The following is a 27242-nucleotide window of genomic DNA, read 5'->3' on the forward strand; positions in this document are numbered from 1 at the left end:
TGACCGCAGATGTTTGGTCTTTTTTTCTGGTATATTTAAACAAAGTGTGAAAAAAGAGCATTTGGAGATGCGTTTTGTGATTATAAAAGACTGCAGTTCAAAAAGTTCAGCACAATTTTAACCAAAAGACTAAGATAAAACCAACCGGAAAGCCTCCTCCACCCCGAACAGTAGCACCAATTACATTGTTGTTAACAATTGTGACAAATTGTGGCAAAATTGACAAAAAAATGGTCACGAAATACGGGAAAGGTGAAAAAAACAACGGAACTCCGTCTAGCTTTCAAAAAAAGACTTAAACCTCGATAACTCCCTATACAGAAAGAAAATGAAAGTCTTTTTAATTCAATGTTTTACGCTGAACGCGTTTTCTAATGATACCGGTTTCAATACTCTACGAGGAATATATTGACCACCAGATTTCACTGAACATAAAAAAACTGTTTGAGTATATAAGGAGGAGGGGAACACACCCAAACATACTAGTTCGTTAGTTCATTAGTTCGTCTGTTGATATTTTCCGACCATATTTCACCTATTTTTACCTATTGTAGCTCTCGAAACATCCTCTGATCAGACTATCTTGCGTTCAAAGTTACCAATGATCAGACTATCGTGCGTTCAAAATTGCCTATGATCAGACTTTCGAATGTTCAAAGTTGCCTCTGATCAGACTATCTTGCGTTCAAAGTTACCAATGATCAGACTATCGTGCGTTCAAAATTGCCTATGATCAGACTATCGTGCGTTCAAAGTTGCCTATGATCAGACTTTCGAATGTTCAAAGTTGCCTCTGATCAGACTTTCGAATGTTCAAAGTTGCCTCTGATCAGACTATCTTGCGTTCAAAGTTACCCCTGATCAGACTATCGTGCGTTCAAAGTTGCCTATGATCAGACATTTGTGCGATCCTGAACATTTGTGCGTTCAAAACTGCCTATGTCTAGACTATCGTGCGTTCAAAGTTGCCTATGATCAGACTATCTTGCGTTCAAAATTGCCTATTTTCAAACTATCATGCGTTCAAAGATACCTAAGTCTAGACTTTCGTGCGTTCATTGATGTTTCCAGCCGTGTAATTTCAAACGCACGACACCCCTCTTGTGCGTTCATTTTGGTCTGGATATATTGACTTTCTGTCTGGCACCTCAACCTGGAAGTTCCTCCCCCCACAAGTGGGTCGGAACAAATCTTTTCATTTTGTGACAACTTAGTGTCTTCATTTGTTTCTGAAGCCCATTATATAAACTCTTAATTATCGTAAAAGTAATTTCTATATCACGCGATGTTTGAGGCATAGCGCATGTAATTTTTTTTGACCCGATATAGTCTGATCATAATTTATTTCGAGGGAAGTATGATCAAATTTCAATTCAGCCTGAAACTTCAACTTGGGTCCTGAACATTTGTCTATGATTTAATTGTTTTTTGAAAATGACGACACATTGCTACAAAAATTTATGGGCTGACCTAGTCTAAGAATCAGACACCAAATTTTTCTTGATACCTTAGAGGGTTTGCAGTAATTGTGGGTGCGTAGCGGGGAGCCTTCTCGGTCATCGGTGAGTAACAATCAGCGGTGGTGGTGACAGGTGTGTAAATATCATCTTGTTTCTCAAGATTTGTTTGACTACCGCCAATGATGTTGCTGCCACTACGTGAGCTTCTGACGCTGCTGGTAACAGGAGACGTCAACTGAGCGCTAATTTGGTTGAGGGAACTGCGGATTCCAATAGTCGGAGTGACAGTCGCAATGGTGGTCAATTCATGCTGAGAGTGGTTCATGGCGTTGTTGCTGCCAGAGTTGCGATTGGCTGAGGAAGACTGCACGTGACTGATTGAGCATCTGGCCAGAGTCTGTCTGAGATTGGTTGTGGATGTTGCTATCTTGTAGTACACTGAAATTGACAACAGTAAGTTTTAATTTACGGATCGTAAGATTTAACAGCCAAACAGACAGAGAGCATATTTTGCGTTTATCAGATCTTTTTTACACACTATTACAAATAGACATACTGTGCCTCTCCGATTATGTGCAATTTTAAGCTGGTGGTCAAACAAGCCGATAGGCAAGGAATTTGAAAGTAAGCCAAATATTTTGAGAGATACTGGTATTATAAATTGTCTTTTGCAAATTGTCCCTCCAAGCCATGGATTTCGGATCGGTCATAATTTTACGTACAATAGCATTCGATCGACAAACTTGACTTTTGCAGCTTGCGCAACATTCTCGTTTCCTCTTCTCTGATTCAAATATTTTCAGAACATTTTGACTTTCAGACTAGAACACTAAAACCCCGTCTGAGGTACCAGACCCAAACAAGCTCTTTTCAAAGCATTTTGTCTCATAAGTTTGCAAAATTATAGCCAAAATACTCTCAATTATAAAGAGTTGCTTGAAAGTAGGACCACCTTCGAGAACGAAATTGATAAATATGTATTTATTGAATTTCATTTTTATATGTAGGATCAACAGTTACTTGTTAGACACACCTGAGTAAAAGTAAAGAATTTTTATTTTGTATTTGTATAAGCTAAAAATTTGTTAAGCAACATTGTGATTAGCTGAAACATTGAGCTGAAGACAACAAGGAGGCTCAATAATTTGCGTTTGCGCAAAATGGTCCGATCCCGCTTATAATTATGACTTAATTGTCTACCAAATGAGGAACAGAAAGAAAACCTTCAAAAACACACAAGCACTTCGAAAACAATTGGTTAATGAGACATTTGTTTTAAGTGCATACCAATGAAGTAATTACTACCGCATTGGAGAGCCGATTACAGCTGCTATTAGTAGCAATACAAGACACGACAAGCAACAAAAACAGCAAAACATTAATTCCCCTCTAACTCAAAATTTATTTCTTTTTTTTGAAAAAATCATTAACAAAGTCAAAATACGTCAGTTTAAACCTAAACTAAAACAATTAACTTGTACTTCACCTCCAAGCTGGTGGGACCTTTCCTTAATCAGACTTTCTAACAAGTCAAGGAGAGCAAGAGTAAGTAGAGGCAAACGGAACCATCAGCTCTCAACTACAAGTACTAGATAGAGTCTTACATAACTTCATCGGATCCGTTGAGAGCATTCGTTAGCGACAAAAATGAATTCAATATAGCCACATTGGAGAACCGATTAAAACATCAATAAACAGTTATTTGGCATCAGCAAAAAAGTTGTATGTCTCCTACAAAAATGCAGGACCGGTTCTTATTGAGACTAGGTAACATGTAGACAGAAAAAGATCAAAAGACTACAATAGAAAGTGACAGATCGTTGTTAAAGCCATGAGCTGTTATTTAAAGAAATTTAATATGATTAACTACTCTCAGCATCGAAACTAATAGAAACTCTCATTAATGGTTTAGTATGGCACGAAAACAAAAACCATATGAATTACAAAAATTGTAAGTTTTTAAAAAAAATTTTTCCAATTATTCAAAGCACAAAAGTTTTAAGAAAACTCAAAATAACGGATTTACAACGCCACTATTAAACACGAACTTGAAAAAAGAGAAAATTTTCTAATAAGAAATAAGATCTATGTTTTGCTTACATTAAAGACTATGTAGCAAATTATGAGAAATTAGAAGAAAATCGCCAAATTTTGAAATATTTCAAAAAAAATTAAGACTTTTTAAAACCATTTTTTTTTCAAAATCCTTAGAAAGCCTAAATTTTCAACTATTGCAAATCAGAAACTTCTCTCTGCTGCATGGGAGGTCAATTGCACCTCAAAATTTTGGAGACTAAGTCTTAGGGCAACAATTTAACAACAACAGACAGAACTCAAAATTCCGCAATCAATGTTAAAAAACCATTGTTGAAGCCTTTAAAACCATAAGTTATCAATTAAAAATGGAGCAAAAACTGTTTTTAAAGGTTTTTTTTCACGCGAATTAATTTGACCTTCATTTTTAACGTTTTTGCGATCATTAGTATCTGATTTTTAATGATTGCTTTATAAAATTTGAAAAAAGTGTTCCAATGGTGCATAGCGACAGCACGCACAAACACATATGTTGTTTAAGGATTTGAGAAAAAAGGTGTATTGTACTTTTTCCACCATTCAAGATCAGATGACAATTATGAAATCAACGAGCCAAAATCGTAGAATTTTTTATGAGATCCAAAAACTCACCAAAGGAAAGCGACGTGAATATGAGCGAGGCCATAAACGCACCAATAAATTTGAACAATCCTATGTCTGTCATAGATCTTTGTGGTTTGGAATGGACTGATCATAGGACATTTTGGTCTGGAATGTCCTTTTCATAAGCTATCGGCATGGGCACTGAGCTTGGGCATTGAGCAAAATTTGATATCAATTATGCATGTAATTCAGACTAGATGGCCGTTTTCTAGCACAAAAACTTGTCCACGAAATATTTTGCCATTCTTTGGGATTACTAGTTTATCGTTCTTATTTTTGTTGTGATGAAAATGAACGTGAAATTTGCTGAGGAACAAATGAGTGTCAGTTGCTCACCGATGCCCATGGTGGTGACGTCAAGAGTGGTGAATGAAAGTCTGATGAAGAACCAGACGAGGTTGTACCTATCCAGACTCTGCTGGCTCTGTCGAACGAAGCAGAAGAAGTAGATGAAGTAAGTGTCCACTATTCCAGTGAACAGGGACACCACCAGGGCTGAAAAATGGCGAGTGAAAATATATATAATCTCCCCTTTTCTGTAAAAAAATGATATTTTTAGCCATCGAACATTCCAAATAATACCATCAAGGCAAAGCATTTTATAATCGATAACAGAAATTTTATAGCATATATAAGAGAAAAAAAGTTTCGATGGACAATGATAATCAGTGATTAGCCTTCGTGGTACAAGTTTCAAACCATCAGATAAATATGTCTCAGCAAAACCCAAACAATCATTATCTTAACAAAAATCCGTTTTCAGAAGTAATGGCGCCTTCTTAAATCTTATAATACGAATCATGTGTTCATTTTTTTTTAAAAAAAAACATGGATTTGTGTCAAAAAGTTATCTTACCTATTTACCAAACGCACTTTTTGAAATAATAAAATTTTTGCAAAAAAAACTGAGTTCTTGCGCCCAAGGAGGTATGAACTCATGTCCCCTGAAGTTGTATTTTTTCGGAAAATTGTAAACTGAAGCTCGTTGAAAGCTTTTGATCTGTTTTCATAAATTATTAGTAATGCTATGTCTTTACTTGGTAAAAAAAACAAATACTAAAATGTTCTTGTGCGCAGAAAAAAACTTATAATCAATTTGGTTATTTTTACGTCCATATGTCATGTGGTCTTTTATTCATGTCCTTTTTTATCACTCACGTTATTTTTAAGAGTTGAAAACAGGAAATTTGATTAAGTAAGAGCACGAATCGAAGATATATTTGAGCATTGAACATTGCCCTGATAAGAAGATTTTCATTTTTCTCATATCGTATTCTTTTAAAAAGAAAGAAGAAACTCGTCATTTTCATATTGATTCATTTCAATGATTTGCGTCTGTTAGAAGTATTAAATGTGACCAGGCGATTCTTACAAAACCCTTGGATCTGTCACCCAATTTAGGGGAAATGTTATCAAACATCTCTGTCCAGCCTGAGCTGAGAGAACATATTTTGTGAATCTCAAATTATTGTTCATGTTTTCTTTCGGTTCTCTTTGTACTAAAAATTATGAACAGCTGTTCAACAGTATTTTAACTTGCGTGCAAGGATTCGAAGCAAACAAATTATGTCAACTTTTCTTCAACTCAAATCCTTGACTTTAACAGAACAAAATTCATTAGACAATGTCTGGTATCTATTTGTCCGAAAGATAAGGGCAGCAGAGACTGATTTTTATGAGAATCAAATTGGCAGTCAAGTTTAACGAAATTTTCCAAAATTAATATCATAACTATTAATCACAGCACTTAGTTTCACGTCCAGGAACAAAATGGAAAATAATCTTTCTAAAGCCCATCTGATCACAAGAACAGGTTTTTAAATTCACCATTGTTGCTTTTTTTCGTTTTTTTGCTGCTGACGGAATGGTGTTGAAAAGTACTTATCGTACTTATGAAACGCACTGTTGTCATTGACAAGAAACAGCTTGGGTGTTGGTTCAGGTAATGTAAAAAATGTTGGGCTGATTTTTCGTACAATCAGCGTTGAGTTTTTCACCGCATTTGTTGGGAGCTCTGAAAAATTTTTCACCGCTGAAAATTCTTTCACCGCTTCGTGGCAGCGCTTAACATTTTTTTTCACCGCATTCAACTGGTAGCGGTGAATAGCACCGCCACCAGCAGAATGCTACCAACAGAATGTTACGAGCAGAAGTGTTCACCGCTCCGAGCAGAATGCGGTGAAAAAATTTTTTCAGAGGTACCACGAAGTGGTGAAAAAAATTTTCATCGCTAAAATTGCAAATCTTACAAAAATTCACCGCTATGAACGCATTCAACGCTAAAAGATGCGGGCGCTTTGCGGTGAATAAAGTTTTTTTTCACCGCTATTCACCGCTAATCTTACATTATTTTTCGACCAAACCTCGACCCGGGAAGGATTTAATAGTTCACATAAATTGGTTATGGATTCTGTCACGGTTTTGCATAGTCTGTCCCATAAAGTTGAAATAAGTGAACGTTCGAAAAACGCCAAAACCGTGCAATTGAGCATAAATGTGGTCATTTGAATATATCAACGTTTTTTTTACATTAACCTTGTATTCATCATTTTTTCTACATGTTTTAAAATTGAACTTTGAACTTTGAACTCTCTAACCTGTGGCTTTTGAAACGTTCGTTCATTTCAACTTTATGGGACACGCTATACTTGTCTTGGTGTTGCACAGTGAGACACTGAAAATGAGACTGACCAATGAGGAGGAGTGTGTATGATTTGCGGAATGTACAGATGACTTTGTATGAGATGGGCTTGCACACTGCATAGTATCTGTTGATGGTGATGATGAAGATGCAGATGTAGGAGTAGTTTGTCACAAATGTGAACAGACCCAGCTGGCTCGCTTTATACACCCTCAGCAGCATTGAGGAGGTATCACCTTCACCCCCACCGCCCTCGTAGTAATCGAACCCAGGCTCACCACCTCCACTCGTTAATCCTGCAACAGAAACGAACCCTTATTTTATATTACAAATTAGCTTTAATTGCGTTTAAATAATTCCTGTGCTCGAGGCGTTGAGCTGTAACAACCGTTAAACACAGACTGAAATCCGAAAACAGAATTTGTGCTAGACAACATTACTAAGAACATAACTAAGAGTTCTGTTGTCAAAAGTTAGTCATTGAGATATTGTTTTCCCTCGTTCTTTGGTGTCAAATTTCTTTTGAAGGTTTGCTTCTTGTTCAAAATTTAAAATTGTTGTGAAAATTAAAAAAAAATTAAAACAGACTAAATGAGGAAAAGTTCATTTTATGTTCATTTTATGTTCAGAGCCTTAGAAATGTACCAACGCCATAAATCCTCAAGAATGAAGAAGGATACTTAGTTTAGAAATGAGGCGACAAGGTTCTAGCGCCCACATGCAATTCAAAAAGCCACAATCAATCTCCACTGACATAATCGTATAAGTTATGCAGTTGTCAAACTTCTTGAATTTATCATAAGAACTCATACAATTCCGGTTTCATCCTCTTAAGTTTAATTAAGGCGATCAATATAATCGGGAAGAGATGCAAAACTATAGAATGTTTTTTTGCAAATTGGTTATATGTAGAAGAAATGGTCGGAACTGAAGTTTTTATCATGCATCGATTGTCTAAATTACTTTCATTCTTCTGATTGTCCTGTTATAATCTAATCATCCTATTCGGCAAGCGAAACTAGCCAGTAGTTCTAATGGTCCAAATTGCCCCGCGAATCGCTTCAACAGTATTGTAATTTAATAAGCCTGAATCGCCTCGCCAATGAGCACTAGAAAAGTGTTCGGTCTAAACGCACCGCGAAACACGAATAAATATCATTGCAAAGAATTGCGTACGACATGGCGGAATCAGTAGGATCCAGGAAGATGACTCCTTTAGCCAATGACCTGTTTTGGTAAAGACCCTCAATAGAACCTCCACTCCGGTGGGAAAGGTGGAGAACCCAAGTTAAGGAAGGATTAACCTTGGATACCTTACTTCTTACGAGACCCGCAAATGTAACTCTTTCAGCTCAACCGTGTTACGAACACCCCATCGATAACCCGACTGAGGCCGCAGAACGAGATCGCCAAACACGAAATGCTCAATTAAAACTCGAGTACAACTGAAACGGCAGAAAATTATCGAAGCTGGAATACTCTGTTGTGAACAACCTGAGATCTCTGAGATAGAAAATGCGTCTCTCTCCTCTATTTGAAAGCATCGGAACTGAGGGAGAAAAATTTTGAGCAGAAAAAAACATGCAGTCATAAATGAAATGACAACAAAGGAACAGTGGAAACTAATAGAACAATCTTGCTTTAGACCCCTGTATCATTACGTTCGATAGATATCTTTTTTTCGAGAAAACAAAAGAGGGGAGAAGCTGTTGAACAATATTTCAGTTTACTAAAAGAATTGGCTGAAAAATGCGATTTCGCAGATTGCGCAGAAACTGTAATACGAGACGTATTCATAACTAATATGTCAGACACAAAAATCCAGCGACCTTTGCTCGGCGAAACTCAAGATCCAAGTGCAGCTCAAAAAACAGCAATAAATATGAAGATGTGTCTGCAAACACCATTAAAAACCAATAACGCGGCGCAACTCTATATCAACACAATACAAAACAATAGTAGTTTTCGTCCCGCTTTTTGACCCAATCAAAATAGCTAACAATACAAGAAACGAAATCAGACAAATCAGTGTAGAAATTGCGGTCAACTATGACAACAAAGCCACAAAAAAACTGTATTGCATTAGGAAAGAAATTAAGCAATTGTGGAATCCCTAAACATTTCGTAAAAAGTGCCGAAAAACAAAAATGAAAAATAAAGCAATTCGAAACACTGAAAACGAGGAAACAGAAGAAAAGACGACCAACAACATGAAAAACTACAATCATAAGTACAATTTCGATTATAGCTCTTCAAGTGATAATTGCGTGGCACCAATAACTAACGATGATTACCACAAATTCACACCACTAAACATGAAAGTCAAAGTAGGAATTAATATGATTTATCTTGACTCCGGAACCTTGTGTTCCTTCGTGGCGAAGGACAGAGCAAAGCTGATCATAAAACATTCCGAAGAAGCAAAGTGGCTGATGGAGACAAAGAGAAAAATAAAAATTTTCCCAAACGAACCAGTGACAACACTAGACAGACGAGTGGCTCCAATAGAATGCAACATTTGGTCAGCGAAAAACGCTTCATTCGTAATAGTCAGAAACGAACTAAGGCCCCTCATCAGAGGAGACTTGTTCGAGACATTGGGCATTTTCACCAAACAACCACCAACGATCAACAAAATAGTTAACTGCATTAATACGGCGACCCCAATTAAAGAGAAAATTGCCAAAGAGTTCCCTGGCCTCACAATGCAAATTTATAAGTCGAAAAACATTACATTCAAATCAAATTCCTATAGGGACTACAATGTACATCACCAAAAATAAAGAAAAGTTCCAATGATTATGAAAGATAAAGTCGAAACTGAGTTGGAAAAAAAGGTCATATCGAAAAACTCGATTCATGTTCCGACAAAAACTTCATTTCACCCATAGTAAAAAAAATCAAGAAAGACGGATCAATAAAGCTAGCACTAGATTCATAAGTCTTGAGCAAATCAATCCACAAAAATAAACACCAGATGTCGAATATAGACAGCCTAATACAATTAATTTCACAAAATTTTAACTCAAACGCAGAGCGAAACGAATCATATTTCATATCAATGGATTTGCAATACGCCTATAGCCAGATAACTCTACACGCAGAAACCGCGCGGCACTGCATCTTTAATTTACTTAGCGGCGATATGACAGGTACCGCCCAAACTTGGAAACCAGAATAAAATGTGGCGCATCTAGAGAAGGTTTAGGTGCAACTCTTGGACAATTAGACCACGAAGGCTGAAAAACAGTTGCATTTGGCTCGCGGTTCTTAAACTCGGTAGAATCCAGATACAGTCTAAATGAACTTTAGTTTTTGGGGCTTATATGGGCCATCAAGTACTTCAAGTACTGCCTATTTCGACAAAAATTTACAGTCATAACAGATAATCGAACACTAATTTCTATCATGAAAAGACATCGTTCAAACATATCGTAGAATAGAAGATTAACCCGCCGGGTAGATCAACTTTTGCCAATTAATTTTGAAGGAAAACTTTACTGGGCACAAAAATAGGGCTAGTTGATTACATCTCTTGCAAACCAAATCAGTTATCAACCAAAATAACTCATTACGATGAGCAATTCGTGGTAGCAAAGTTAGAAATAGCGGAACAAAGTGCAAAACGCTCCCGGTTCAAAAAATCTAATTACGACCCAAAATATCAGCTAAAACCCAAAAATGACAAATGTGCGAGCGTTAATGATAGTTTTGTGGCGCTACTAGAAGGCATGAAAACAATTCAAGCGAATTCGCAACATTGCGCCAAAATTTTTCCCTCAAAAAGATCAATTTGGTTGACAACCTTAAAGCAAATCATTCTACCGATTTGATGGCAGAAATTCAGTCAATTAACCCACAATTCAACTTTGAAATAATTGCACAGCAAAGAGTTTATAAAACTTATCGAGTTGTCTAAGAAAACAAAAACTAGCACACCATACCTAGTTCGCTTCGACGACGAGCCCCAACAAACAACGTCTCAAACCCACACATCCGGGATCCCAACAAACAATGGGACCCGCACAAGGGATTCAAGTAGCCCTACCACACCGTCAGAGATATATGCGCACGCCTTAAATTTTGCTTGAAGCAAAATATTCACAAAACGCTTGCTAGCGTGCCTGATGACGAAGCATGCGATCCTGAAAGAAGTCCGCCACTGTGTGCTGACAGGGAAAAAAGAGCGCTGCAAACAGCTGAACCCCTAAGTACCTAGCTTTTATGGAGGTTTACACGCGAAGTTGGACTGTGTGTGCATTGACGATCGAGTCGCGATTCCTCAATCTATCAAGGGCGCCTACATGTAGGCAATTCACTCGACTCGCGCCGGTAATTGGTGGATGACCGATATTGCCATCCGAGCATTATGGCCATACATGAATTGAGACATTCTATCGAAGACCTCAATAAGTAGGCCCTGTCTAAAAAATGGTAAGAATTTAAAGTCCGTCATACCTTAACATATTGCCGCTCCTAAAACTGTGTAAAGAACCTAATGAAGCTATTCAGGTCGGTTTTGGTGGTGCAAACTACTATGGAAGAGACCAGGATGTTTATTGTCTTGCCTATACAGACGTTTGCTCATAAATTTCATCAGCGGATGTGTTTGTCCACGCCAATGCTAATAAAACTCAAAAAATCCTCTCAAATTATATTCCATTGCACGGCATTCTACGGCGCATTCGCTTTAATCAGGCGAGATGCCGATTTGGTAGGCAAATCAGTAATTTTTGTGAGCAAAATTAGATTGAAGTAATAGCAGCGCCGATTAAAGTTCATGGAGCCATCGGCTTAGTAGAACGCCTCATTCAGACAATTGAACGTAGATTGGGGTGCATTAAAAAAGCGGCTGAGACACAATTCAGTTTGAAGGGCTTAATATTTTCTGTAAAAAGACCAGCTCAGAAAATTTAGAAAGAATACTCTAAGAATAAGCCCATTTGAGGCGCCTTTCGGCCAAAAACCAAATACGCCATTAAGCAATATAAGGACGGAGCTGAATCTAAGTTAACAAAATGTTATAATTAAATATTTAGATCAAGAAATATTTCAGTGGACAAACCTCGTACCCGAAAAATGGAAGGTCAGAGACCGCAGCCGCACAGAAGTTGAGGGTAAAAATACCAGTGCGATTTGCACTCAAATGAGCGGTAACTGAATGACTCCTGAAACAAGACGCGCCTAATAAAAGTAGACGGACTCGGTTGTGGCATACCAAGAACAGAGGAATCTCTACAGCTAAAACTGGCAAAAATGATAGCGGCAAGCAAGAGGTCAAAAAATACCTACATGGATTCTATGAGTTATTGGCCTCCGGCTTTAAAATCGTGAAAGATGATGACCTCAATTACATCATCAAGAAACCGGGCAAATTGCCCGTACCGGTACGCAAATCTGATACTTCAACAAAATCAATCTCTTTGCCAAGCGGAACTAGCCATTAGTTCTAATGGGCTAAATCATTCCGCTAATCTATCTTGTATTTCTATTGATCCGAATTGCCCCGCGAATCAGCTAAAGAGTATTGTAAAATAAAAAACCTGAATCGCCCCGCGAACCAGCACTAGAAAAATATTTGGTCCCGACGCACCCCGAAGCAAAAAAAAATATTGTAGCAAAGAGGCGCAAAGGACATTGTGAGTTGATTTTTGACGTCCTTGAATGGAATCAATAACCGACGAACAGATATCGATCTGTACTAATCTCGAGCACGCGAGGCGCAAAATCTAGAGAAATTATTGATTTTTTTCAGTCTCCAAACCATTTCATGCATGTTTAGACGCAAAAGTTTGATCTAAAATTGACTTTTCGTATGTGAAATTGAATGCTTATTGTCTTGATTCAATATTGTGAGAACTGAGAATTTTTACTTTTATCTATGAAAAAAATGAAGAGTACGTAAAAGAAATTCTATCTGCATTTTGAGTTGCTTCAAAATCTGGTTTACATCTCTCGAAGAGTCTTTAAATTATTGAGATTGGTTGCCATTTGTTGTTGCATAGAATGACGATGAGATTTTTTGTTGTCCCTTTGGTGGCTCGGACAAGAAAATACAAAACTATTTAAGATTTTATGTTGTTTCTAGATTTCTGACCAATTTTAAATTTAAACTGCAAACATGAACGGAGTTTTTATTATTCCGATTTTGTAAGGTCTTTCACTTGATCGCTTTCTTGGGCTAATTTTCGTCCTCTTCATGAACGTTTTCTTGCGATAAAAAATTGTTTCTGGCTATAAGACAAGTTATTAAGCAGAAAAGATCAAACAACTTTTCTTCTACTTCTTTGAGCCCAATTCAGTAAAACACATAAGATCGGCACCAATTCCAAAAGAAAATTGAACAAGCTTAAGAATCTGGTAATTCAGTATAATTACACTTTCAATAGTTGGCACACTTGCCATTTGATTAATTGTAATCAATCAAATTCAACACAGTTTGATGTTCATTCCTTCCGGGCTATCTACAGGTACTAAGTTTCGAGTAAATTTACTCGTTTTGGTTTCTATATATCATTATTTCTATGTTAATACAGTATGCCTGTGAAACATACTTTCAAACTTTGTGGACGAATATATGGTTCCTCATATAAAATTCTTGTCAGTGTTTTTCACTTATAAACTGGAAGTTGAGAAGTGAAAACTGCTTTTCACCGAAAAAAGTGTTTGACGGAAGCTCTTTCCGCAAAGAGTTGTACCGCAGATTAGTTGCAGCGTAATCCCTCATTTTAGTGTTCCAAGAACATTAAGTCGAAAAGTTGTGCGGCAAAAGATTCAAAATTTTTGTGAAATGCCTTCACAACCTAAAGTAAGAACTTTTCGCTTTATTTGATCCTAATTTTCACATGAACGCACTTATTGCTTTGCGGAAACCACGTTCACAAAATTTAAGCGGTTTTTGCATTTAACTGAAGTCGGCGCTCAAAAGCGTCGGGCATTTTATGGAAGCAGTTTTATTTCGGTACCGGTAGATTCTCGTAATATTGATGAATTTGATGAAATTTTCACATTAAGTTATATTTGGCTGCTCTATAGCAGCTGAAATGCCAAAAAAATTGTTTTGTTTCAAAAAGTTGCAAAACTGTTCAAGAATATCAAAATTTTTACTGTGTTCATTTGGCATGATTCCAGTTATTCTGAGTGGCGCGAAGTAAAAACATAATACAGAAACTCCAATAAAAGAAAATCACCAGGATTGTCACTAGACTGCCACTAGGACTGTACAACAATAAAAATACTGGATATAAGCTGAAAAATCGATTACGCAAAGCCAACTTTTGTAGCCATTAGGCATCGGTACTTGAAAATGCGACTGACGCTCTGAATTAAAAAACTCGGAGCTTAGAATTTTCCACATTGCTCTAAAATATTTAGAATCAAACAATCAAAACTACTTTTGGACACGTTTTTCACTCTCTCACATTCTTTTTTCCAAAATCTTTTAACGAGGGATAGCAAAATGACTGAAAACTTTAAAAGATTTATTTTGTTTTTAGGCATTTTATTAACTCATTTTTTCTGTGTAATTTATGATTAGTGGACGCTAGCTTGTGTTATAGCGTCAATTAGATTGTAAAATAGCGTCTTTTTTAAGTCTTTTTTAAAGCTGTTTGTAAAATGACCACAAAATTTAAGTTCAACGTTTTTGCCCTCTAACTACAATAATATGTGTAAACGGTCCGTAATCGTTTAGCCCCCCAATCCTTCCCCTTGTTATTTAGTTCAAATTTATTGAGTTCATATTCATAATCGCTGTAAACGTCATATCTTTAACATTGATTTTTCATGACTTTCAATGCCAAACCTTTTCATTCATTATCATACATGAGTTTCATCGTGCCACAGCTTTGATCATAAATGCGGGTATAAACCACACATTTGTAAGCTATTATTTAACGATCATACAAGCTTATAGAAGAACACACAGCAAAATGAACTCTGAAAATCAGTCGTTGTCTCTGAAAGCGGATCAGACTACAGAAAAGGTAAAAATAGGTTTCGCCTAATTGAGCTTTTGTCTAATATCCCTCCCATCGTACCCATTTTTTCAGTTTCCACAGAGATAACGAGAATGAAATCACTCTTAAGACTTGGAATTTGTGGGCTTTGTTCACTCCTTTGCAAAAATCAGGCTTGCTAAGCACGAACCATGCTTACGGTCTGAAACTACGCTGTATGTCGGTTTTTAGTAATTAGTATTATCAACAAATTACTATTACCTGTTCCAGACCAGTTTCTCAGTTTTTATGATGGTTCACCAACCAAATTTTCGCTTTCCGGAGCACTCCAAACTTTGCCCATTTGTGAATACTGGAACCGACATGTTCGGTCCTTTTCACATTGAATGATCCAGAACCCAGAAAGAACTCAATTATGTCTGCATGTTTACATGCTTGGTCACACGAGCAGTACACTTGGAAGTTTGTGAGGACCTCTCCACTGACTGTCTGCTAATGGCTATTCGACGTTTTGTATCCAGATGAGGATTGATCTCAGTGTTTCGGACAACGGGAAATAATTTGTTGGAGCTAGTCAGGCAATGAAACTCAATTTTCAGGAAAACTAAAAACCAGACAACAACTACATACGTCTCCAGCTGGCGCAGCAGAACATCCAGTGGACGTTCAACCCACCTCTGGCACCGCACTTCGGAGGGGTTTGGGAACGACTTATCCAGTTGGCTAAACGAAGCCTACTTGCTGTCCTCGGAAGCCGCCGACTAAATTTTTCAGTCTTCCATACAGTTGTAGCGGAGGCAGAAGGAATTCTTTATTCACGCCCACTGACGCATGTTGGGAGCACTTTGATCGACGAGGAACCATTAACACTGAATCATTTCCTGATGAGAAGACGCCACTTCTGCCTAAAAGCTCTGGCAAACAGCAAAACTAGGTTTTAAATTAAAGACTTGAAGGAGTTACAGAACCTGTTGGACTTTTATTGGTCTCGTCTTCTCAAAGAATTTGTACCGGAAAATAACAGATGGACAAAATGGCAACAAGCCAACGCTGAGCTCAAGGAAAACGGTGTTGTTTGGCTCTACAAAGATTTTACATCCCGAGGAATTTGGCCATTTGGTCGGATCGTCAAAGCACATGTGAGTAGAGATGGAGTGGCAAAAAGCTTCGACATCAAGACCAGTACTGGCATGGTGCAACGTCCCGCAGTGCGATTGGGTAAAGTGTTTGAAACTGACAATGATTCCTCTTCTTCGTTGGCCGCGGAGGGTGAATGAATACTCCTTCAATCATGTCAAACTGATGCATAAAATTCACTCAAGCGGAAGTTTTTGACGCAGTAAATTTGAATTTCCGATGTCGATAATTTTGTTATTTTCTGATAAATTTATTTGCTAAGTTTTTGTTGTTGCTTGCCGGAGTGTAAACGGTCCGTAACCGTTTAGCCCCCAATCCTTCCTCTTGTTATTTAGTTCAAATTTATTGAGATCATATTCATAATCGCTGTAAAAGCCATATCTCTAACATTGATTTTTTATGACTTTCAATGCTAAACGTTTTCATTCATTATCATACATGAGTTTCATCGTGCCACACTTAGCTTTGATCATAAATGCGGGTATAAACCACACCTTTGTAAGCTATTATTTAACAATCATACAAGCTTATAGAAGAACACACAGCAGTAAAAGCTCTTGAAAATCAGTCGTTGTCTCTGAAAGCGGATCAGACTAAAGAAAAGATAACAATAGGTTTCGCCTAGTTGAGATTTTGTCTAATATCCCTCCCATCTTACCCATATGTTCAGTTTTCACAGGGAAAACGAGAATGAAATCACTCTTAAGACTTCGAATTTTTACGCTTTGTTCACGCCTCTACAAAAATCAGGCTTACTAAGCACGAACCATGCTTAAGGTCTGAAATTATGCTGTATGTTGGTTTTTGTTACTTAGTATTATCAACAAATTACTATTACCTGTTCCAGACCATTTTCTCAGTTTCTTTACGATTTAAAAAATCCAAAAATTGTCGATTGCCCGTCTGATCAATGGATAAACAATTTGAGGAGGTTTTATAAATCAAGAGATAAAATATGTTACCTGTAGATGATGCATTTGCAGCCAGAAGTATCCCTGTTGCGTTGCCAAAGCAGCCCGGAACCTGAACTTGTTCCCCATAACCTGTTTGACCAATCAGAAACCGCTCCACTATTTTGTCGTTCAATGTAATGAGAACATTGCACAAGCAGTAAATAAAGTCTACGATGCCCAAATTGAGAATTATATATTCACTCGGTGTTTTATCATTTTTTCGTTGATAGAACATGATTATTTGAGAGTTGCCCACAATGCCAATAACTCCAAAGATGAACTGGGCTATTGTGAAGAATATTTCGCGGAAAGTGACAGAGGGCTGGCCCATGTTAGGGGGTTGACCAAAATCTCCAGAAAAAGGGTTGCATCCCAAGTCAGTACGGTTAAATGTCTGATTCAAAGCGAGCATGGTCGCACTGTTCATTGTTGTGTTGGTAAAAAACTATGATTCACTGACAGTGATAAGAAAGATTCAGTGTTTATATGAGGAACTATGATTCAGTTATGAATTCTTCCTTTCAGTAAATGTACAGAGGATTTTCCAGCTCATGCAGTTCTGAATAGTTTGTTTCAGAAGTTGTACAGATTATTCAGTGGGAAGATTCAGTTATACGCGATTTGGCATTCGCAATCGTATTGAAGTGTGATTCGATAATTCAGCGGAATCTACGATTGCGTAACGATCTATGATTCAGTCCGAAAGAAAATTGAATAAAAATAACCCTTCAGGGTTTAGTAATCGTCGTTATTTTAAGCCCTTCACTAGGTATTCATCAAGCGTTTAGTTTCTGAATTTTAATCCACTTTTTTAATAACAGAAAACTAAATGAAACGCGATATCCCCAACCCTCTTAGCAAACTAACTCTTCTGTCAGACAACAAATGCCAAACTTAGGAAAAACTAATCCTTTCAATTTTGGTAAGCAATTAAATAGCACATTCGGGTTAAAACGGGTAATTTCCTTTTCAGCTCATATCTGCTAGTCAAAATTTTTGTTCATTTCAATTCGCGCGTGGACAATTGTTATGAGGGGGAACTAAATGTGGGTAAAACGTAGACTTAATTGTATAGGGGGTAATTTGGGCAAGTAAGACGCAAGATAAATGTGGTAAAAATGAGAAAACCAGGACGAATATAGAACACTTGAATAATCCGGCATGAATATTTCAGGCTAATTGGCTTTACTCCTCATGGAAGATGCAGAATGCTTTGATGAAGCTTTCAAAATAGCCATTATAAGGATACCATCAAATTATTTTCTTTTTGAAGAACACGAATTGTCGTTTTCAGTTTTCGCGACGCAATTTGCTAATTGCACAACGTTGTCAATCCTGTTCTGTTTCTGTATATAGACCTGAAGAAAACAAGAATAATATTAGTGAAATTGTAGATTGAAAACAAAATAGAATGGAAATGATGATAACCCCGTGAAAATGATAAATGAACTATAATAAAAATTAAATAATTTGAAACTTAGCCTCAAATATTGGGCAATTGAGAATCTCTCCAAATTTGGAAGTTTGTCCTTTTTGGCCTTTTTGACGAGATATAGCTTCACTGCCTTGCATATTTAATACTTTTCTAGAAAATTAATACATTGTGATGGGTTTGAAGAAAACATTTTGTTTTGGGGGAATTTTATAACGTGATATTTGCATGGATGAAAAATTTTCATTATCGCAGAAAAATTAATTTCAGAAGTCAATTCAAATGTGTTTAGTGTGATAAAGGAGGATAGTTAATTTGCAAAGATATTGTCTAACCATTGAATGTGAAAGAACTAAATTTAAAATTGAAATCTGCTTATAATATAATATATAAATAATATTTTCCGAGTGATCAAAAGCAGATATTTGTTCCGACCCCCACTTTAGTGGGGAGGGAGGAACCATATACTCAACTGGGTTTTTTCATTTTTTGTTCAGACAATTTTGGCCGATCGATATATTCATCGTAGAGAGTTGATACTGGTATCATTAAGAAGCTTGTCCAGCGTTGAATTTGTAAATAAAAAGATTTTATTGATTTTCGTTACGTTTTACAGGGAGTTATCGAGGTCTAAACTTTCGAGAAAATAGAGTAAATTCCGTTGATTTTATTCACATTTTCCGGAAATATTGACTAAAATTTAGCCAATTTTGCTAAAAATTGTTAATTTTTTTCATAAAGTGTTTAGGTTGCTCCTTGTAGAATACAAAATAATTTTGTGGTCGATTGTTTTAACAGAAGGTTTTCTTGCTTTTGGTACTACGAGATTTCATACAAAATTTACTGATTTTTGTTCATAATTACCCATTTTTGTGGTTGTTTTTGCTTCTTTTGTAAATTGTCACATTATTTGACAATCTAACTGAAAAAAAACTTTACAACAATTGAAACTGAACAAATTTTTTATTTTCATTACATATGGTTTGAAGGGCTAGAGTTTGGTAGAATTTTTTAATTGTGCCCTTTATTTGTTGTTAATTTTTGTTGTTATATGCCAAATAATGTGTAATTAAACGTCTCAGTGGCCAACTATAGATAAACAAAATGAACTTAATAACTGACATCGGTAAATAACTAATGGCTGTTTTGCCTTTCAAATTAATTTTCTGAAAAAAGTATTAGTAGTCTTCATTTTATCCCTTTTCGTATTTTACAATGTTGTATCATTTTCATAAATTAGCCTCATTATTTAGAGCTCTTTTAATGTTTTGTTCAATCAAACAATAATTTTTCTTGTTGATTAAACGTTTTAAAGGTCTTCAGGGCTTAGACAATTTGTTTCAGAGGAATTTTGTGAAGTTTAGATATTTTTTAGTTTCTGTGGTTCTTTTGGTTGTAATTTTGTGATAGTCGTTTTACAGAAAGACGTTATGATGATCAAAGTAGACGCAAATGAAGATGTCATATTCTCGCGGTTAATATCTTATAAATTTAATGGCTTCAAAACTGTGGTTTCGTAAAGTTGTTTGTGAAACTTATTAGTTCAGCTTGTATTTAATGTTATTTTATAGTCTTATGATTTAGTCTCATTTATAACAGTCGCAATTAATTTTCCGAGTAATTACAAGACAAACTGTCTACTCTTTTAGTCGAAAGCTTTTGTTGGCTATGAATTTTGAAAATATTTGTTTTTAATAAAAAAAAGAGATAGATTTTTGAGATCTGCCAATTTTATTTCTGTTAAATTGTAGCTAAGCTTATCTATATAAAATTCACATCCTTTATCTTTTGAAATAGAACTTGCTCTCCATAACGGTTGTATTCTCCTCAAATGGTCTTTCTTCTTGGAACTACCAGTTCTCATAAAGCCAATTTTAGTGATTTTTGCAAATTTGCCCCTTTTTTGTACGTTTTTATTTTCTTTTCACAGTATCACAATAATGGGCGTCAATTGATTTACAAATATTGTTACCTGCAAAAAATGCAAACGAAGATTTTTTTGTTTTTAGAGATCAGCTTAATATTTAATTGATTGGGGGACATCGTTTACGTGCCTAATTTTTCGTGCAATTTGTTCGTTTTTGCCTGAGTTTGTCGTTTTTGTGTAGTCGTATGACATATCCTGGATAATGAAAGGCCTCAGTCGCTCTCTATTGAGGTAGAAAAAGACTCTCTCAAGGATTTCATTTGATGCCTATTGTTTCTAATCAGTTCGAATTTATTTCTTTTTTTAAAAAAAGCAATGTTTTCATAATCGCAGTGAGGAAAAGTCCCTTATTTTGTTCCAAAAAAGTACCCGTTAACCTTCATTGTATAAATTTTAAATTTGGCGTTTTGAATTGGTTATTAGTGGTTTCAAAAAAATGGTCAAGGAGTTTTGGTCGTAATTAATATTTGTGGCTAATTGATTTTTATTGCCGCCTTTCTGGTAGTCATATAATGCTAGCCAAAGGTCTCATAGGCCCTCTAGGGTAGATTGTTTTTTTCTTTTAGTAGTTTGATGAACGATATGTTGATATGTTATTTTTTTTTATCTCATTTGGTAGTCAATTAAGTGGAAATTGTAGTTGAGCGGGGTAGGAACTTAATGTGCGAACGCACATTACCGAGCCTCATTGTTTATATATTAGTTTTCTTTATTCGAGAAAACAGATTGTCATCATTCAATAGAAGGCTCCAAATAATCTTCTTGTAATTTGCTGCCTTGGAGCAAATTGTCATCTAGATTTTAAGTTGTTATGCATATATTATTTTTCAAGTAAAAACGAATAACACTTTCTCATATGGCAGCTGTTCAAAGAGCTTTTAAATTTTGACAAATCTTCCTCTAACAATGATTTTGAGATGCAGGAAGAAATATAATACAAGAAAATTTTATTGTCTAATAAATATTATTTTCAGCTTGATTCCTGCCTCAGTCTAATAAATATTATTTTCAGCTTGATTCCTGCCTACAATGTGTGCTTTACGAGAGATTCGAACTTCCGCGTGGATAAGTGTAGTATTAAATTTGCGTAGCAGGTTGTAATCACTACGCTAAATGGTTTCTGTTAATTACTCAGAAGCTCGCTTAAGTATAAAGGGCCTATGTACTATTACAGTAAACACCAGTAATAAGCTACAGAAATATAAGTTTTTGCTGCTCATTCTTTGTTTCTTTGTTAGGATTTTTCAAAATTTCTAGGGTAAATTTAGTCTGGGAAAATGTAATGACTTCAATTTTATCAAAATTAAGATAAAATGCGAAAACAGTAACTGAAAATTTACTTGAACTCCAATGTTTTAGAACTGAAGACTCTTTTTACTATCGAATTATACTGTTTCAGGGGTGAATTGCTCTGAGACTCAAGTCCGGGTAGTCATTGGGTGAAAATTTTGTAGTAAAATTATGTGGTAACTAAAAAATATCAATAAAAAATTTAAGAAGGTATATGTAATTAAACTTGGAGTCTTCAAGTGTTAGATATTTGTCTGTGTAAGATAATAGATTATCAAAGGAGTCTTATGTTAGCTATATTGTTAGTTATATAATTATGAGCAGTCGCATTATAATCCATCTCCTGAATTTTTTGACATTTTTACCCGGATAGCTCTAAAAAAATTAGTCAATTTATTCAGACATTTGATCGCTAGATAATTTCGTTGTTTTGAACATTCAAAATTTTTTACTGCATTCTTTAATCAAAACTATTGGTGTGCGTTGCTCTGCTGAGTGTTGGAAAATGCAAGAGATTTAAGAAGTAATTAACTTCACCTCAATAGTTTATCTGCACGTAATCATCACCGTTGGGGGACACTTGAAAACTTTACAGCATCACCTAGATTGTCATGGATCAATGATATAAATTTTAATTTGGCTTCACTTAACTTCCACAAAACTTAGACTCAATTTTTTGGCTATTAGCTTCAAAAATTTGTTTTGTCTAATCGAGATACCACCTAATATCCAAGCCCCTTTGAGGTTAAACAAGCGTCGCGTGACAGACAAATTGAACCAACCGTAGCCTTGCGAAAAACAAAGAATGAAGTTACTTCAAGTAGCCCAGATTTAAAAGGGAACCCAACTGTTGTAAGAATTGAAAAAATTGGCAATTATTGGCATCTGTCAATGTATGTCACTTGTCATAAAAGTTAACATATGTGCTTATTCAAGCAATATCAATATAGCTGAGTAATTGGTCACAATTGTTGAGCATTTCACCGCTAAGTATATTGCGAGATAAAAAAATGAGAGCAGAAATTGCTTTATTTTCAGGGATATTTGGAAACTTCTCGCTCTACCAAATCTGACGTTCTTCTAAATCTATTCAGCTGAATTGAACTATAATTTTGATTTCATGCAACGTCATGTTTTTGTATGTTTTGGGTTTATGAAATTATGAGGTTGTCAAAACAATAAAACACGAAAACAATCAAATGAAAATGAAATTCCTCGAGCATGAAAACTTTTCAGAAATCTGCGTGCCTATAAGACTCGCACGCTGCTCTAACTTGAGTGTTATAGTAGCTACAGATAGCTCTATTGTTGATCGGGATTAAATTATCCTAAGATCAAGAATACACATTAAGATCAAGAATTGAAACCACAAAGAATAAAGCGGAAACCTTACTCGAACTAGAGCTGTCCGTCCCTCAAAAGGGAAGCTTTGTTGTTTTGTAAGACACAAAACCAACAAAAGAATAAAATCTGTTACCTATTAAGTTAGAATTGGTTTTACAATTGAACGGACCGCTTAATCAGTAGGATCTTTTAAAGTGATTAACCACAATGCGAGATGATAGACAAAAGCAGTGAGAAGTCATGGAGAGACGGCTAAAAAAATTATAATAGCATTATTTGAGCATTGTTAAAATATGCCTTCCCAAACTAAAATGTATGTGACTAAACTCTGAATTAAACTTGCACTTTTCGTTTTCGTACGGAGAATTTCGTAAATTCTCACTTCGTTTGCGATATTTGGCAACACTTTTCAAGGATAGGAAATTTATATCCACATTCAGAACAAGACATAAATATTTTGAAAACGTCCTGTGACTATAATTGGCTGACTTATAACAAGTTTACGGTAGAAAAAAAACATACAGGTGCATAATAATGAAGTCTCGGCAATTATATCAAAAAGTTTTTATTGTCATATAAAGTTTTATATGAAATAAAGCAGCTATGGCTATTTTGAAGGATAAACGTCCTTTGGGTTCAAAATCATCTATCCAAAATAAATGTTTTGTTTCCTGAACTATCATTTCGGCGGAGTTCCTGCAAATAAAAATTGAGATGAGTCTGTAAATAATTTTGAAAGTACTGAAAATATAAGCTATGATCGATGCCTTCTGTATGATTACCATGACCAAAATTTTTTATCCGCAACTTAGAAGAAAATAAAAATATGTTCGAAGACCACGTATTCATAAGATTGAATTACTGCTCATGAAAATTTCGTGATGGTTTTTCTATACCAGAGTTCCAATCATGGCATTTATTAGACATTTCATGTGAAATTTTAAGTAGAACTGAGAACTTATTCCGAACATAATGAGTTTGACGAAAGCGTATGAAAAGTAGTCTTCATCTGGAACCTGCAAAAAAACTCGATGAAAAAATTAAATCATGAATGTAGATGAACTAGGAGGAATTAGTTAACTAACAGGAACATTATAACTTGAACTTATATTGTGTTTATAATGAGTGCTGTTTCAATTTCAATAATGTTTCAGTAACTTTTTCTTTTTACTGGTTTTAACTGGTGTTTACTGTGTAAAACGCTATTGTCAAGCTCAAAATTAATCTCTTTCCAAATTTCAAAAAATCGAAAATTTCAGTTTTCCTCATCTTATAATAAACATCATGAAAAACAACAATCCGAATGGTCACTGTAATTTCAATGAAATGGACACTGGTTTTCAACTGTACAAAATGCACAATCACGTTGGCTTGGCCATCGGGAATCAATGCCGAATCTTCCATCTACTATTGAAATATGTTGATTCAGTACTGAATTACTATGCCACTAAGGTCTGGGTCCAAAATCAACAGAATTCATTAAAAAATTGTTACTTCAGGCAAAATATAAATGGAAATTCTCTATAAATAATTAATAGTTAATTTGTAGTTTAATTCAAAATCTAAAAATGAACAGTTAAAGGTTAGACAATTATCTGAAAAAAACTGGCTTTTCAATTTTTAGTTATTTTAAATTTGAATTGAACATTTTATGCAGTTAGCATAAATTTTTATCGAGATAATTTGGAAAAGCAATAGGCAAAAATTAAAATTTTTGAGATCCTTCCCTAGTGGTGATTGGATTCAAAATTTGCAAAACTTATGTATTCTCTTGCGAGATGGCTAGCAAGATTCTTTTAAGATTTTTCGAATTTCTAAATCACTAGGGTTTATGTCTCTGCTACTGTTTAGGGGACGTATTTTTTGTTTTGTACAAAGCAATCACTGTGTAGTTGGATGGGCTCTGTTCCCAGGGACGCATAATATAGTACAGAGCACAATCAAAGAAAACCAAGATTTTAAGTTCGAATGGAAGATATGTTGTCGCAACAATTGTTTTGCTAATGTTGCAAATTTCAATCCTCGCAAACAAAAATTAATTTGAAGTCTTGTGTAACCGAGTAAGACTTCATGTTGGATTAGAAAAACTTTGCTATAATCTCGTAAGATCTTCTTGTGACATCTTGCAAGATTTCGGAAAGAGTAAAATGGTTTTGTGAGAATATTGCAACGTTAACGTTGTCTTGCAACATTTTGCAATTTTGTTAATAGAACTCATCTAGGTAACTAGATTAGATCTAATTGCGTTTTTACTAACAGAATTAAAACCATGGGCGGCATTTTTTTTTACCCGGAGCCGTGTCATAGTATACCAGTAAAGATTCATGCCATTCCAATAGTAAAAAATTAAATCAGTACACAACCATGGTATTCTGAGTTTTTTCTTTTGAAAAACCCACTTTTTAAACAGCCCGCTTTACTTCCACCCTCCAACTCCGTTTAGTGACGATATGTTTTTATTGGGATATATTTTCCGGGGTGTGGGAGGAGGGTATGGAGGGAGAGAGGGCGAGTGGCAGGGAGGGAGGGAGGGAGGGAGTGGGAGTGATTTTTACCTGTTTTGGGAAGTTGAGCCGTCATATATATATATATATATATATATATATATATATATATATATATATATATTAGTTACGTCATATGAGTACTGTCATATTCATGTTATATCTGCGAATTCAGATCTGTTGTTGGTTTTTGAAAACTAAATATCATTCCCAACAAGTGCAAATCGTTTCCTCGGATCAAGTGGTTTTTGCCAGTCAGCAGGTTGCTGTTGCGAGTCATCAAGTGGCTATGGCACACCAATCAAAAGATGTGAGTTGTCTGGTAAATTTTTATAAATGTAGTATTATGTAGTTATTCGAACCTCTTTATGGCGACACCCAGGATGAGGTCCGCGACCCAAGAGGAGAGGAGTTTTCCAGACTGAATTGGGTTGCGGACAGCGGGGCTCCGGACCGACGATAACGCAAATAGGTTTTGACCACACCGAACAGACTTTGGTCCGACCAAACAAACAGTATTTGGTAGTGTGCGTTTGTGTGTGTGGAAAATATGTGAGTGTTTGTGGAATTTAGGTGGGGCTCAACATTGCCCTTTTGTATCTTTTGCGCACTCAATCCAAAAAGTACAAAGCTTTTCTCAACAATTTTGGGATCAGCTTTTTTGCGCTTTTTTTAACTGCATAAAGTTCTTGTAGCCATTTTGTTTTCAAAGCTCTCCCTGTTCCTTGCGTTGAACTGGCCGGCTGTGTAACTTTGTGGCTTCCTCAGATAATGCTGAGAAAAAACTTTGTAGCATTTCGCTTCAAAACGCAAAAGATGAAAAAGGGCAACGTTGACCCCCACGTATATTACACACAAACATACATTCCACACACATACGCCACCACCACATACTGTCTGTTTGGTCTGACGAAAGTCTGTTTGGTTTGGTCGAAACTTATTTGAGGTATGGTCAGACCGTAGCCCCACGAAGGTTTGGTCTGGATAACTTTTGTCTTGGGTTGTGGATCTCATCCTGGGCGTCGTCATAAAAAGATTTGAATAACTACATTATAATACAACATTTAAACAAATTTATCAGTCAGCTCACGTCTTCCGGTTGATGTGCTCTAGGCACCTAATGACCCGCAACAACAATTTGCTGACTGGCAAAACCCGTTGGTCTGAGGAAACGATTTTCTTCTCTTGCGAACTCATGACGTAATGGTATTCATTTTTCTACAAAAAAAACAGATCTAAAACTGTAGATATCATATGACTACGACAGTACAGATAGCAATGATGACATAAATTATATATATATATATATATATATATATATATATATATATATATATACATATATATATATATATATATATATATATATATATATTTATGACAACATAAGTCGATAAAACAGGTAATAATCCCTTCCCCTCCCTCCCTCCCTCCCTCCCCCACAACGGAAAAAAACCCATTCATATCAGCACTAAGTTGGAGTTGGGGGAGAGGGGCTCTCATAGACTCCGAGATCTGTCGTTCAATTAGAATTTCTGCATTGACAATGAACGTTCGCGGGTCAATCTGGGGAAAAAAAGTCTGAAAAGTTGGGCCTCTGTTGTATGATGGCACGATGATTTTGGGCACTCTCACACATTCAAGTTCGCATGTTGCGTTTCGAATCTGGTGTATGGAGAGGGAAAACGAATTGACGAATTTGAAAGAGTTGCTACAAACTGTAACAAACCGTGATAATGAACAGTGAAAGTTCTGAATCACCGTGAAAGAACTGGATCACGATGAGAACGATTACAGTACTTGGAAATGAAACATAATTTTTTTTTATTGTGTTTCAATTATTTTTCAACTCATCTATAGTTGCTGAATTAATTTTTCCTGTCGTTGATCGAGTTTTAT

The 27242-nt window shown here is 35.8% G+C and overlaps 1 protein-coding gene across 5 annotated transcripts in view; it reads right to left on the reverse strand.

The window, feature by feature from the left end:
• Positions 1 to 27242, reverse strand: part of LOC142358686 (uncharacterized) — a 110498-nt gene that overhangs the window by 16344 nt on the left and 66912 nt on the right. For 4 of the 5 annotated variants that reach the window (XM_075410198.1, XM_075410200.1, XM_075410202.1 and 1 more), the window contains exons 2-5: positions 16856 to 18204; positions 6849 to 7094; positions 4494 to 4652; positions 1508 to 1898 (exon numbers count right to left, since the gene is read on the reverse strand). In XM_075410198.1, coding sequence (XP_075266313.1) covers positions 1508 to 1898; positions 4494 to 4652; positions 6849 to 7094; positions 16856 to 17273 — 1214 coding nt within the window. In that variant the 5' untranslated portion in view covers positions 17274 to 18204. Of the gene's footprint in view, positions 1 to 1507; positions 1899 to 4493; positions 4653 to 6848; positions 7095 to 16855; positions 18205 to 25705; positions 25726 to 27242 lie in introns of those variants that run through there. The other variant, XM_075410201.1, reaches the window with a different exon arrangement.

This window comes from Convolutriloba macropyga, chromosome 2, assembly GCF_964194025.1.
Source record: "Convolutriloba macropyga chromosome 2, txConMacr16.3, whole genome shotgun sequence".
NCBI lineage: Eukaryota > Metazoa > Xenacoelomorpha > Acoela > Convolutidae > Convolutriloba > Convolutriloba macropyga.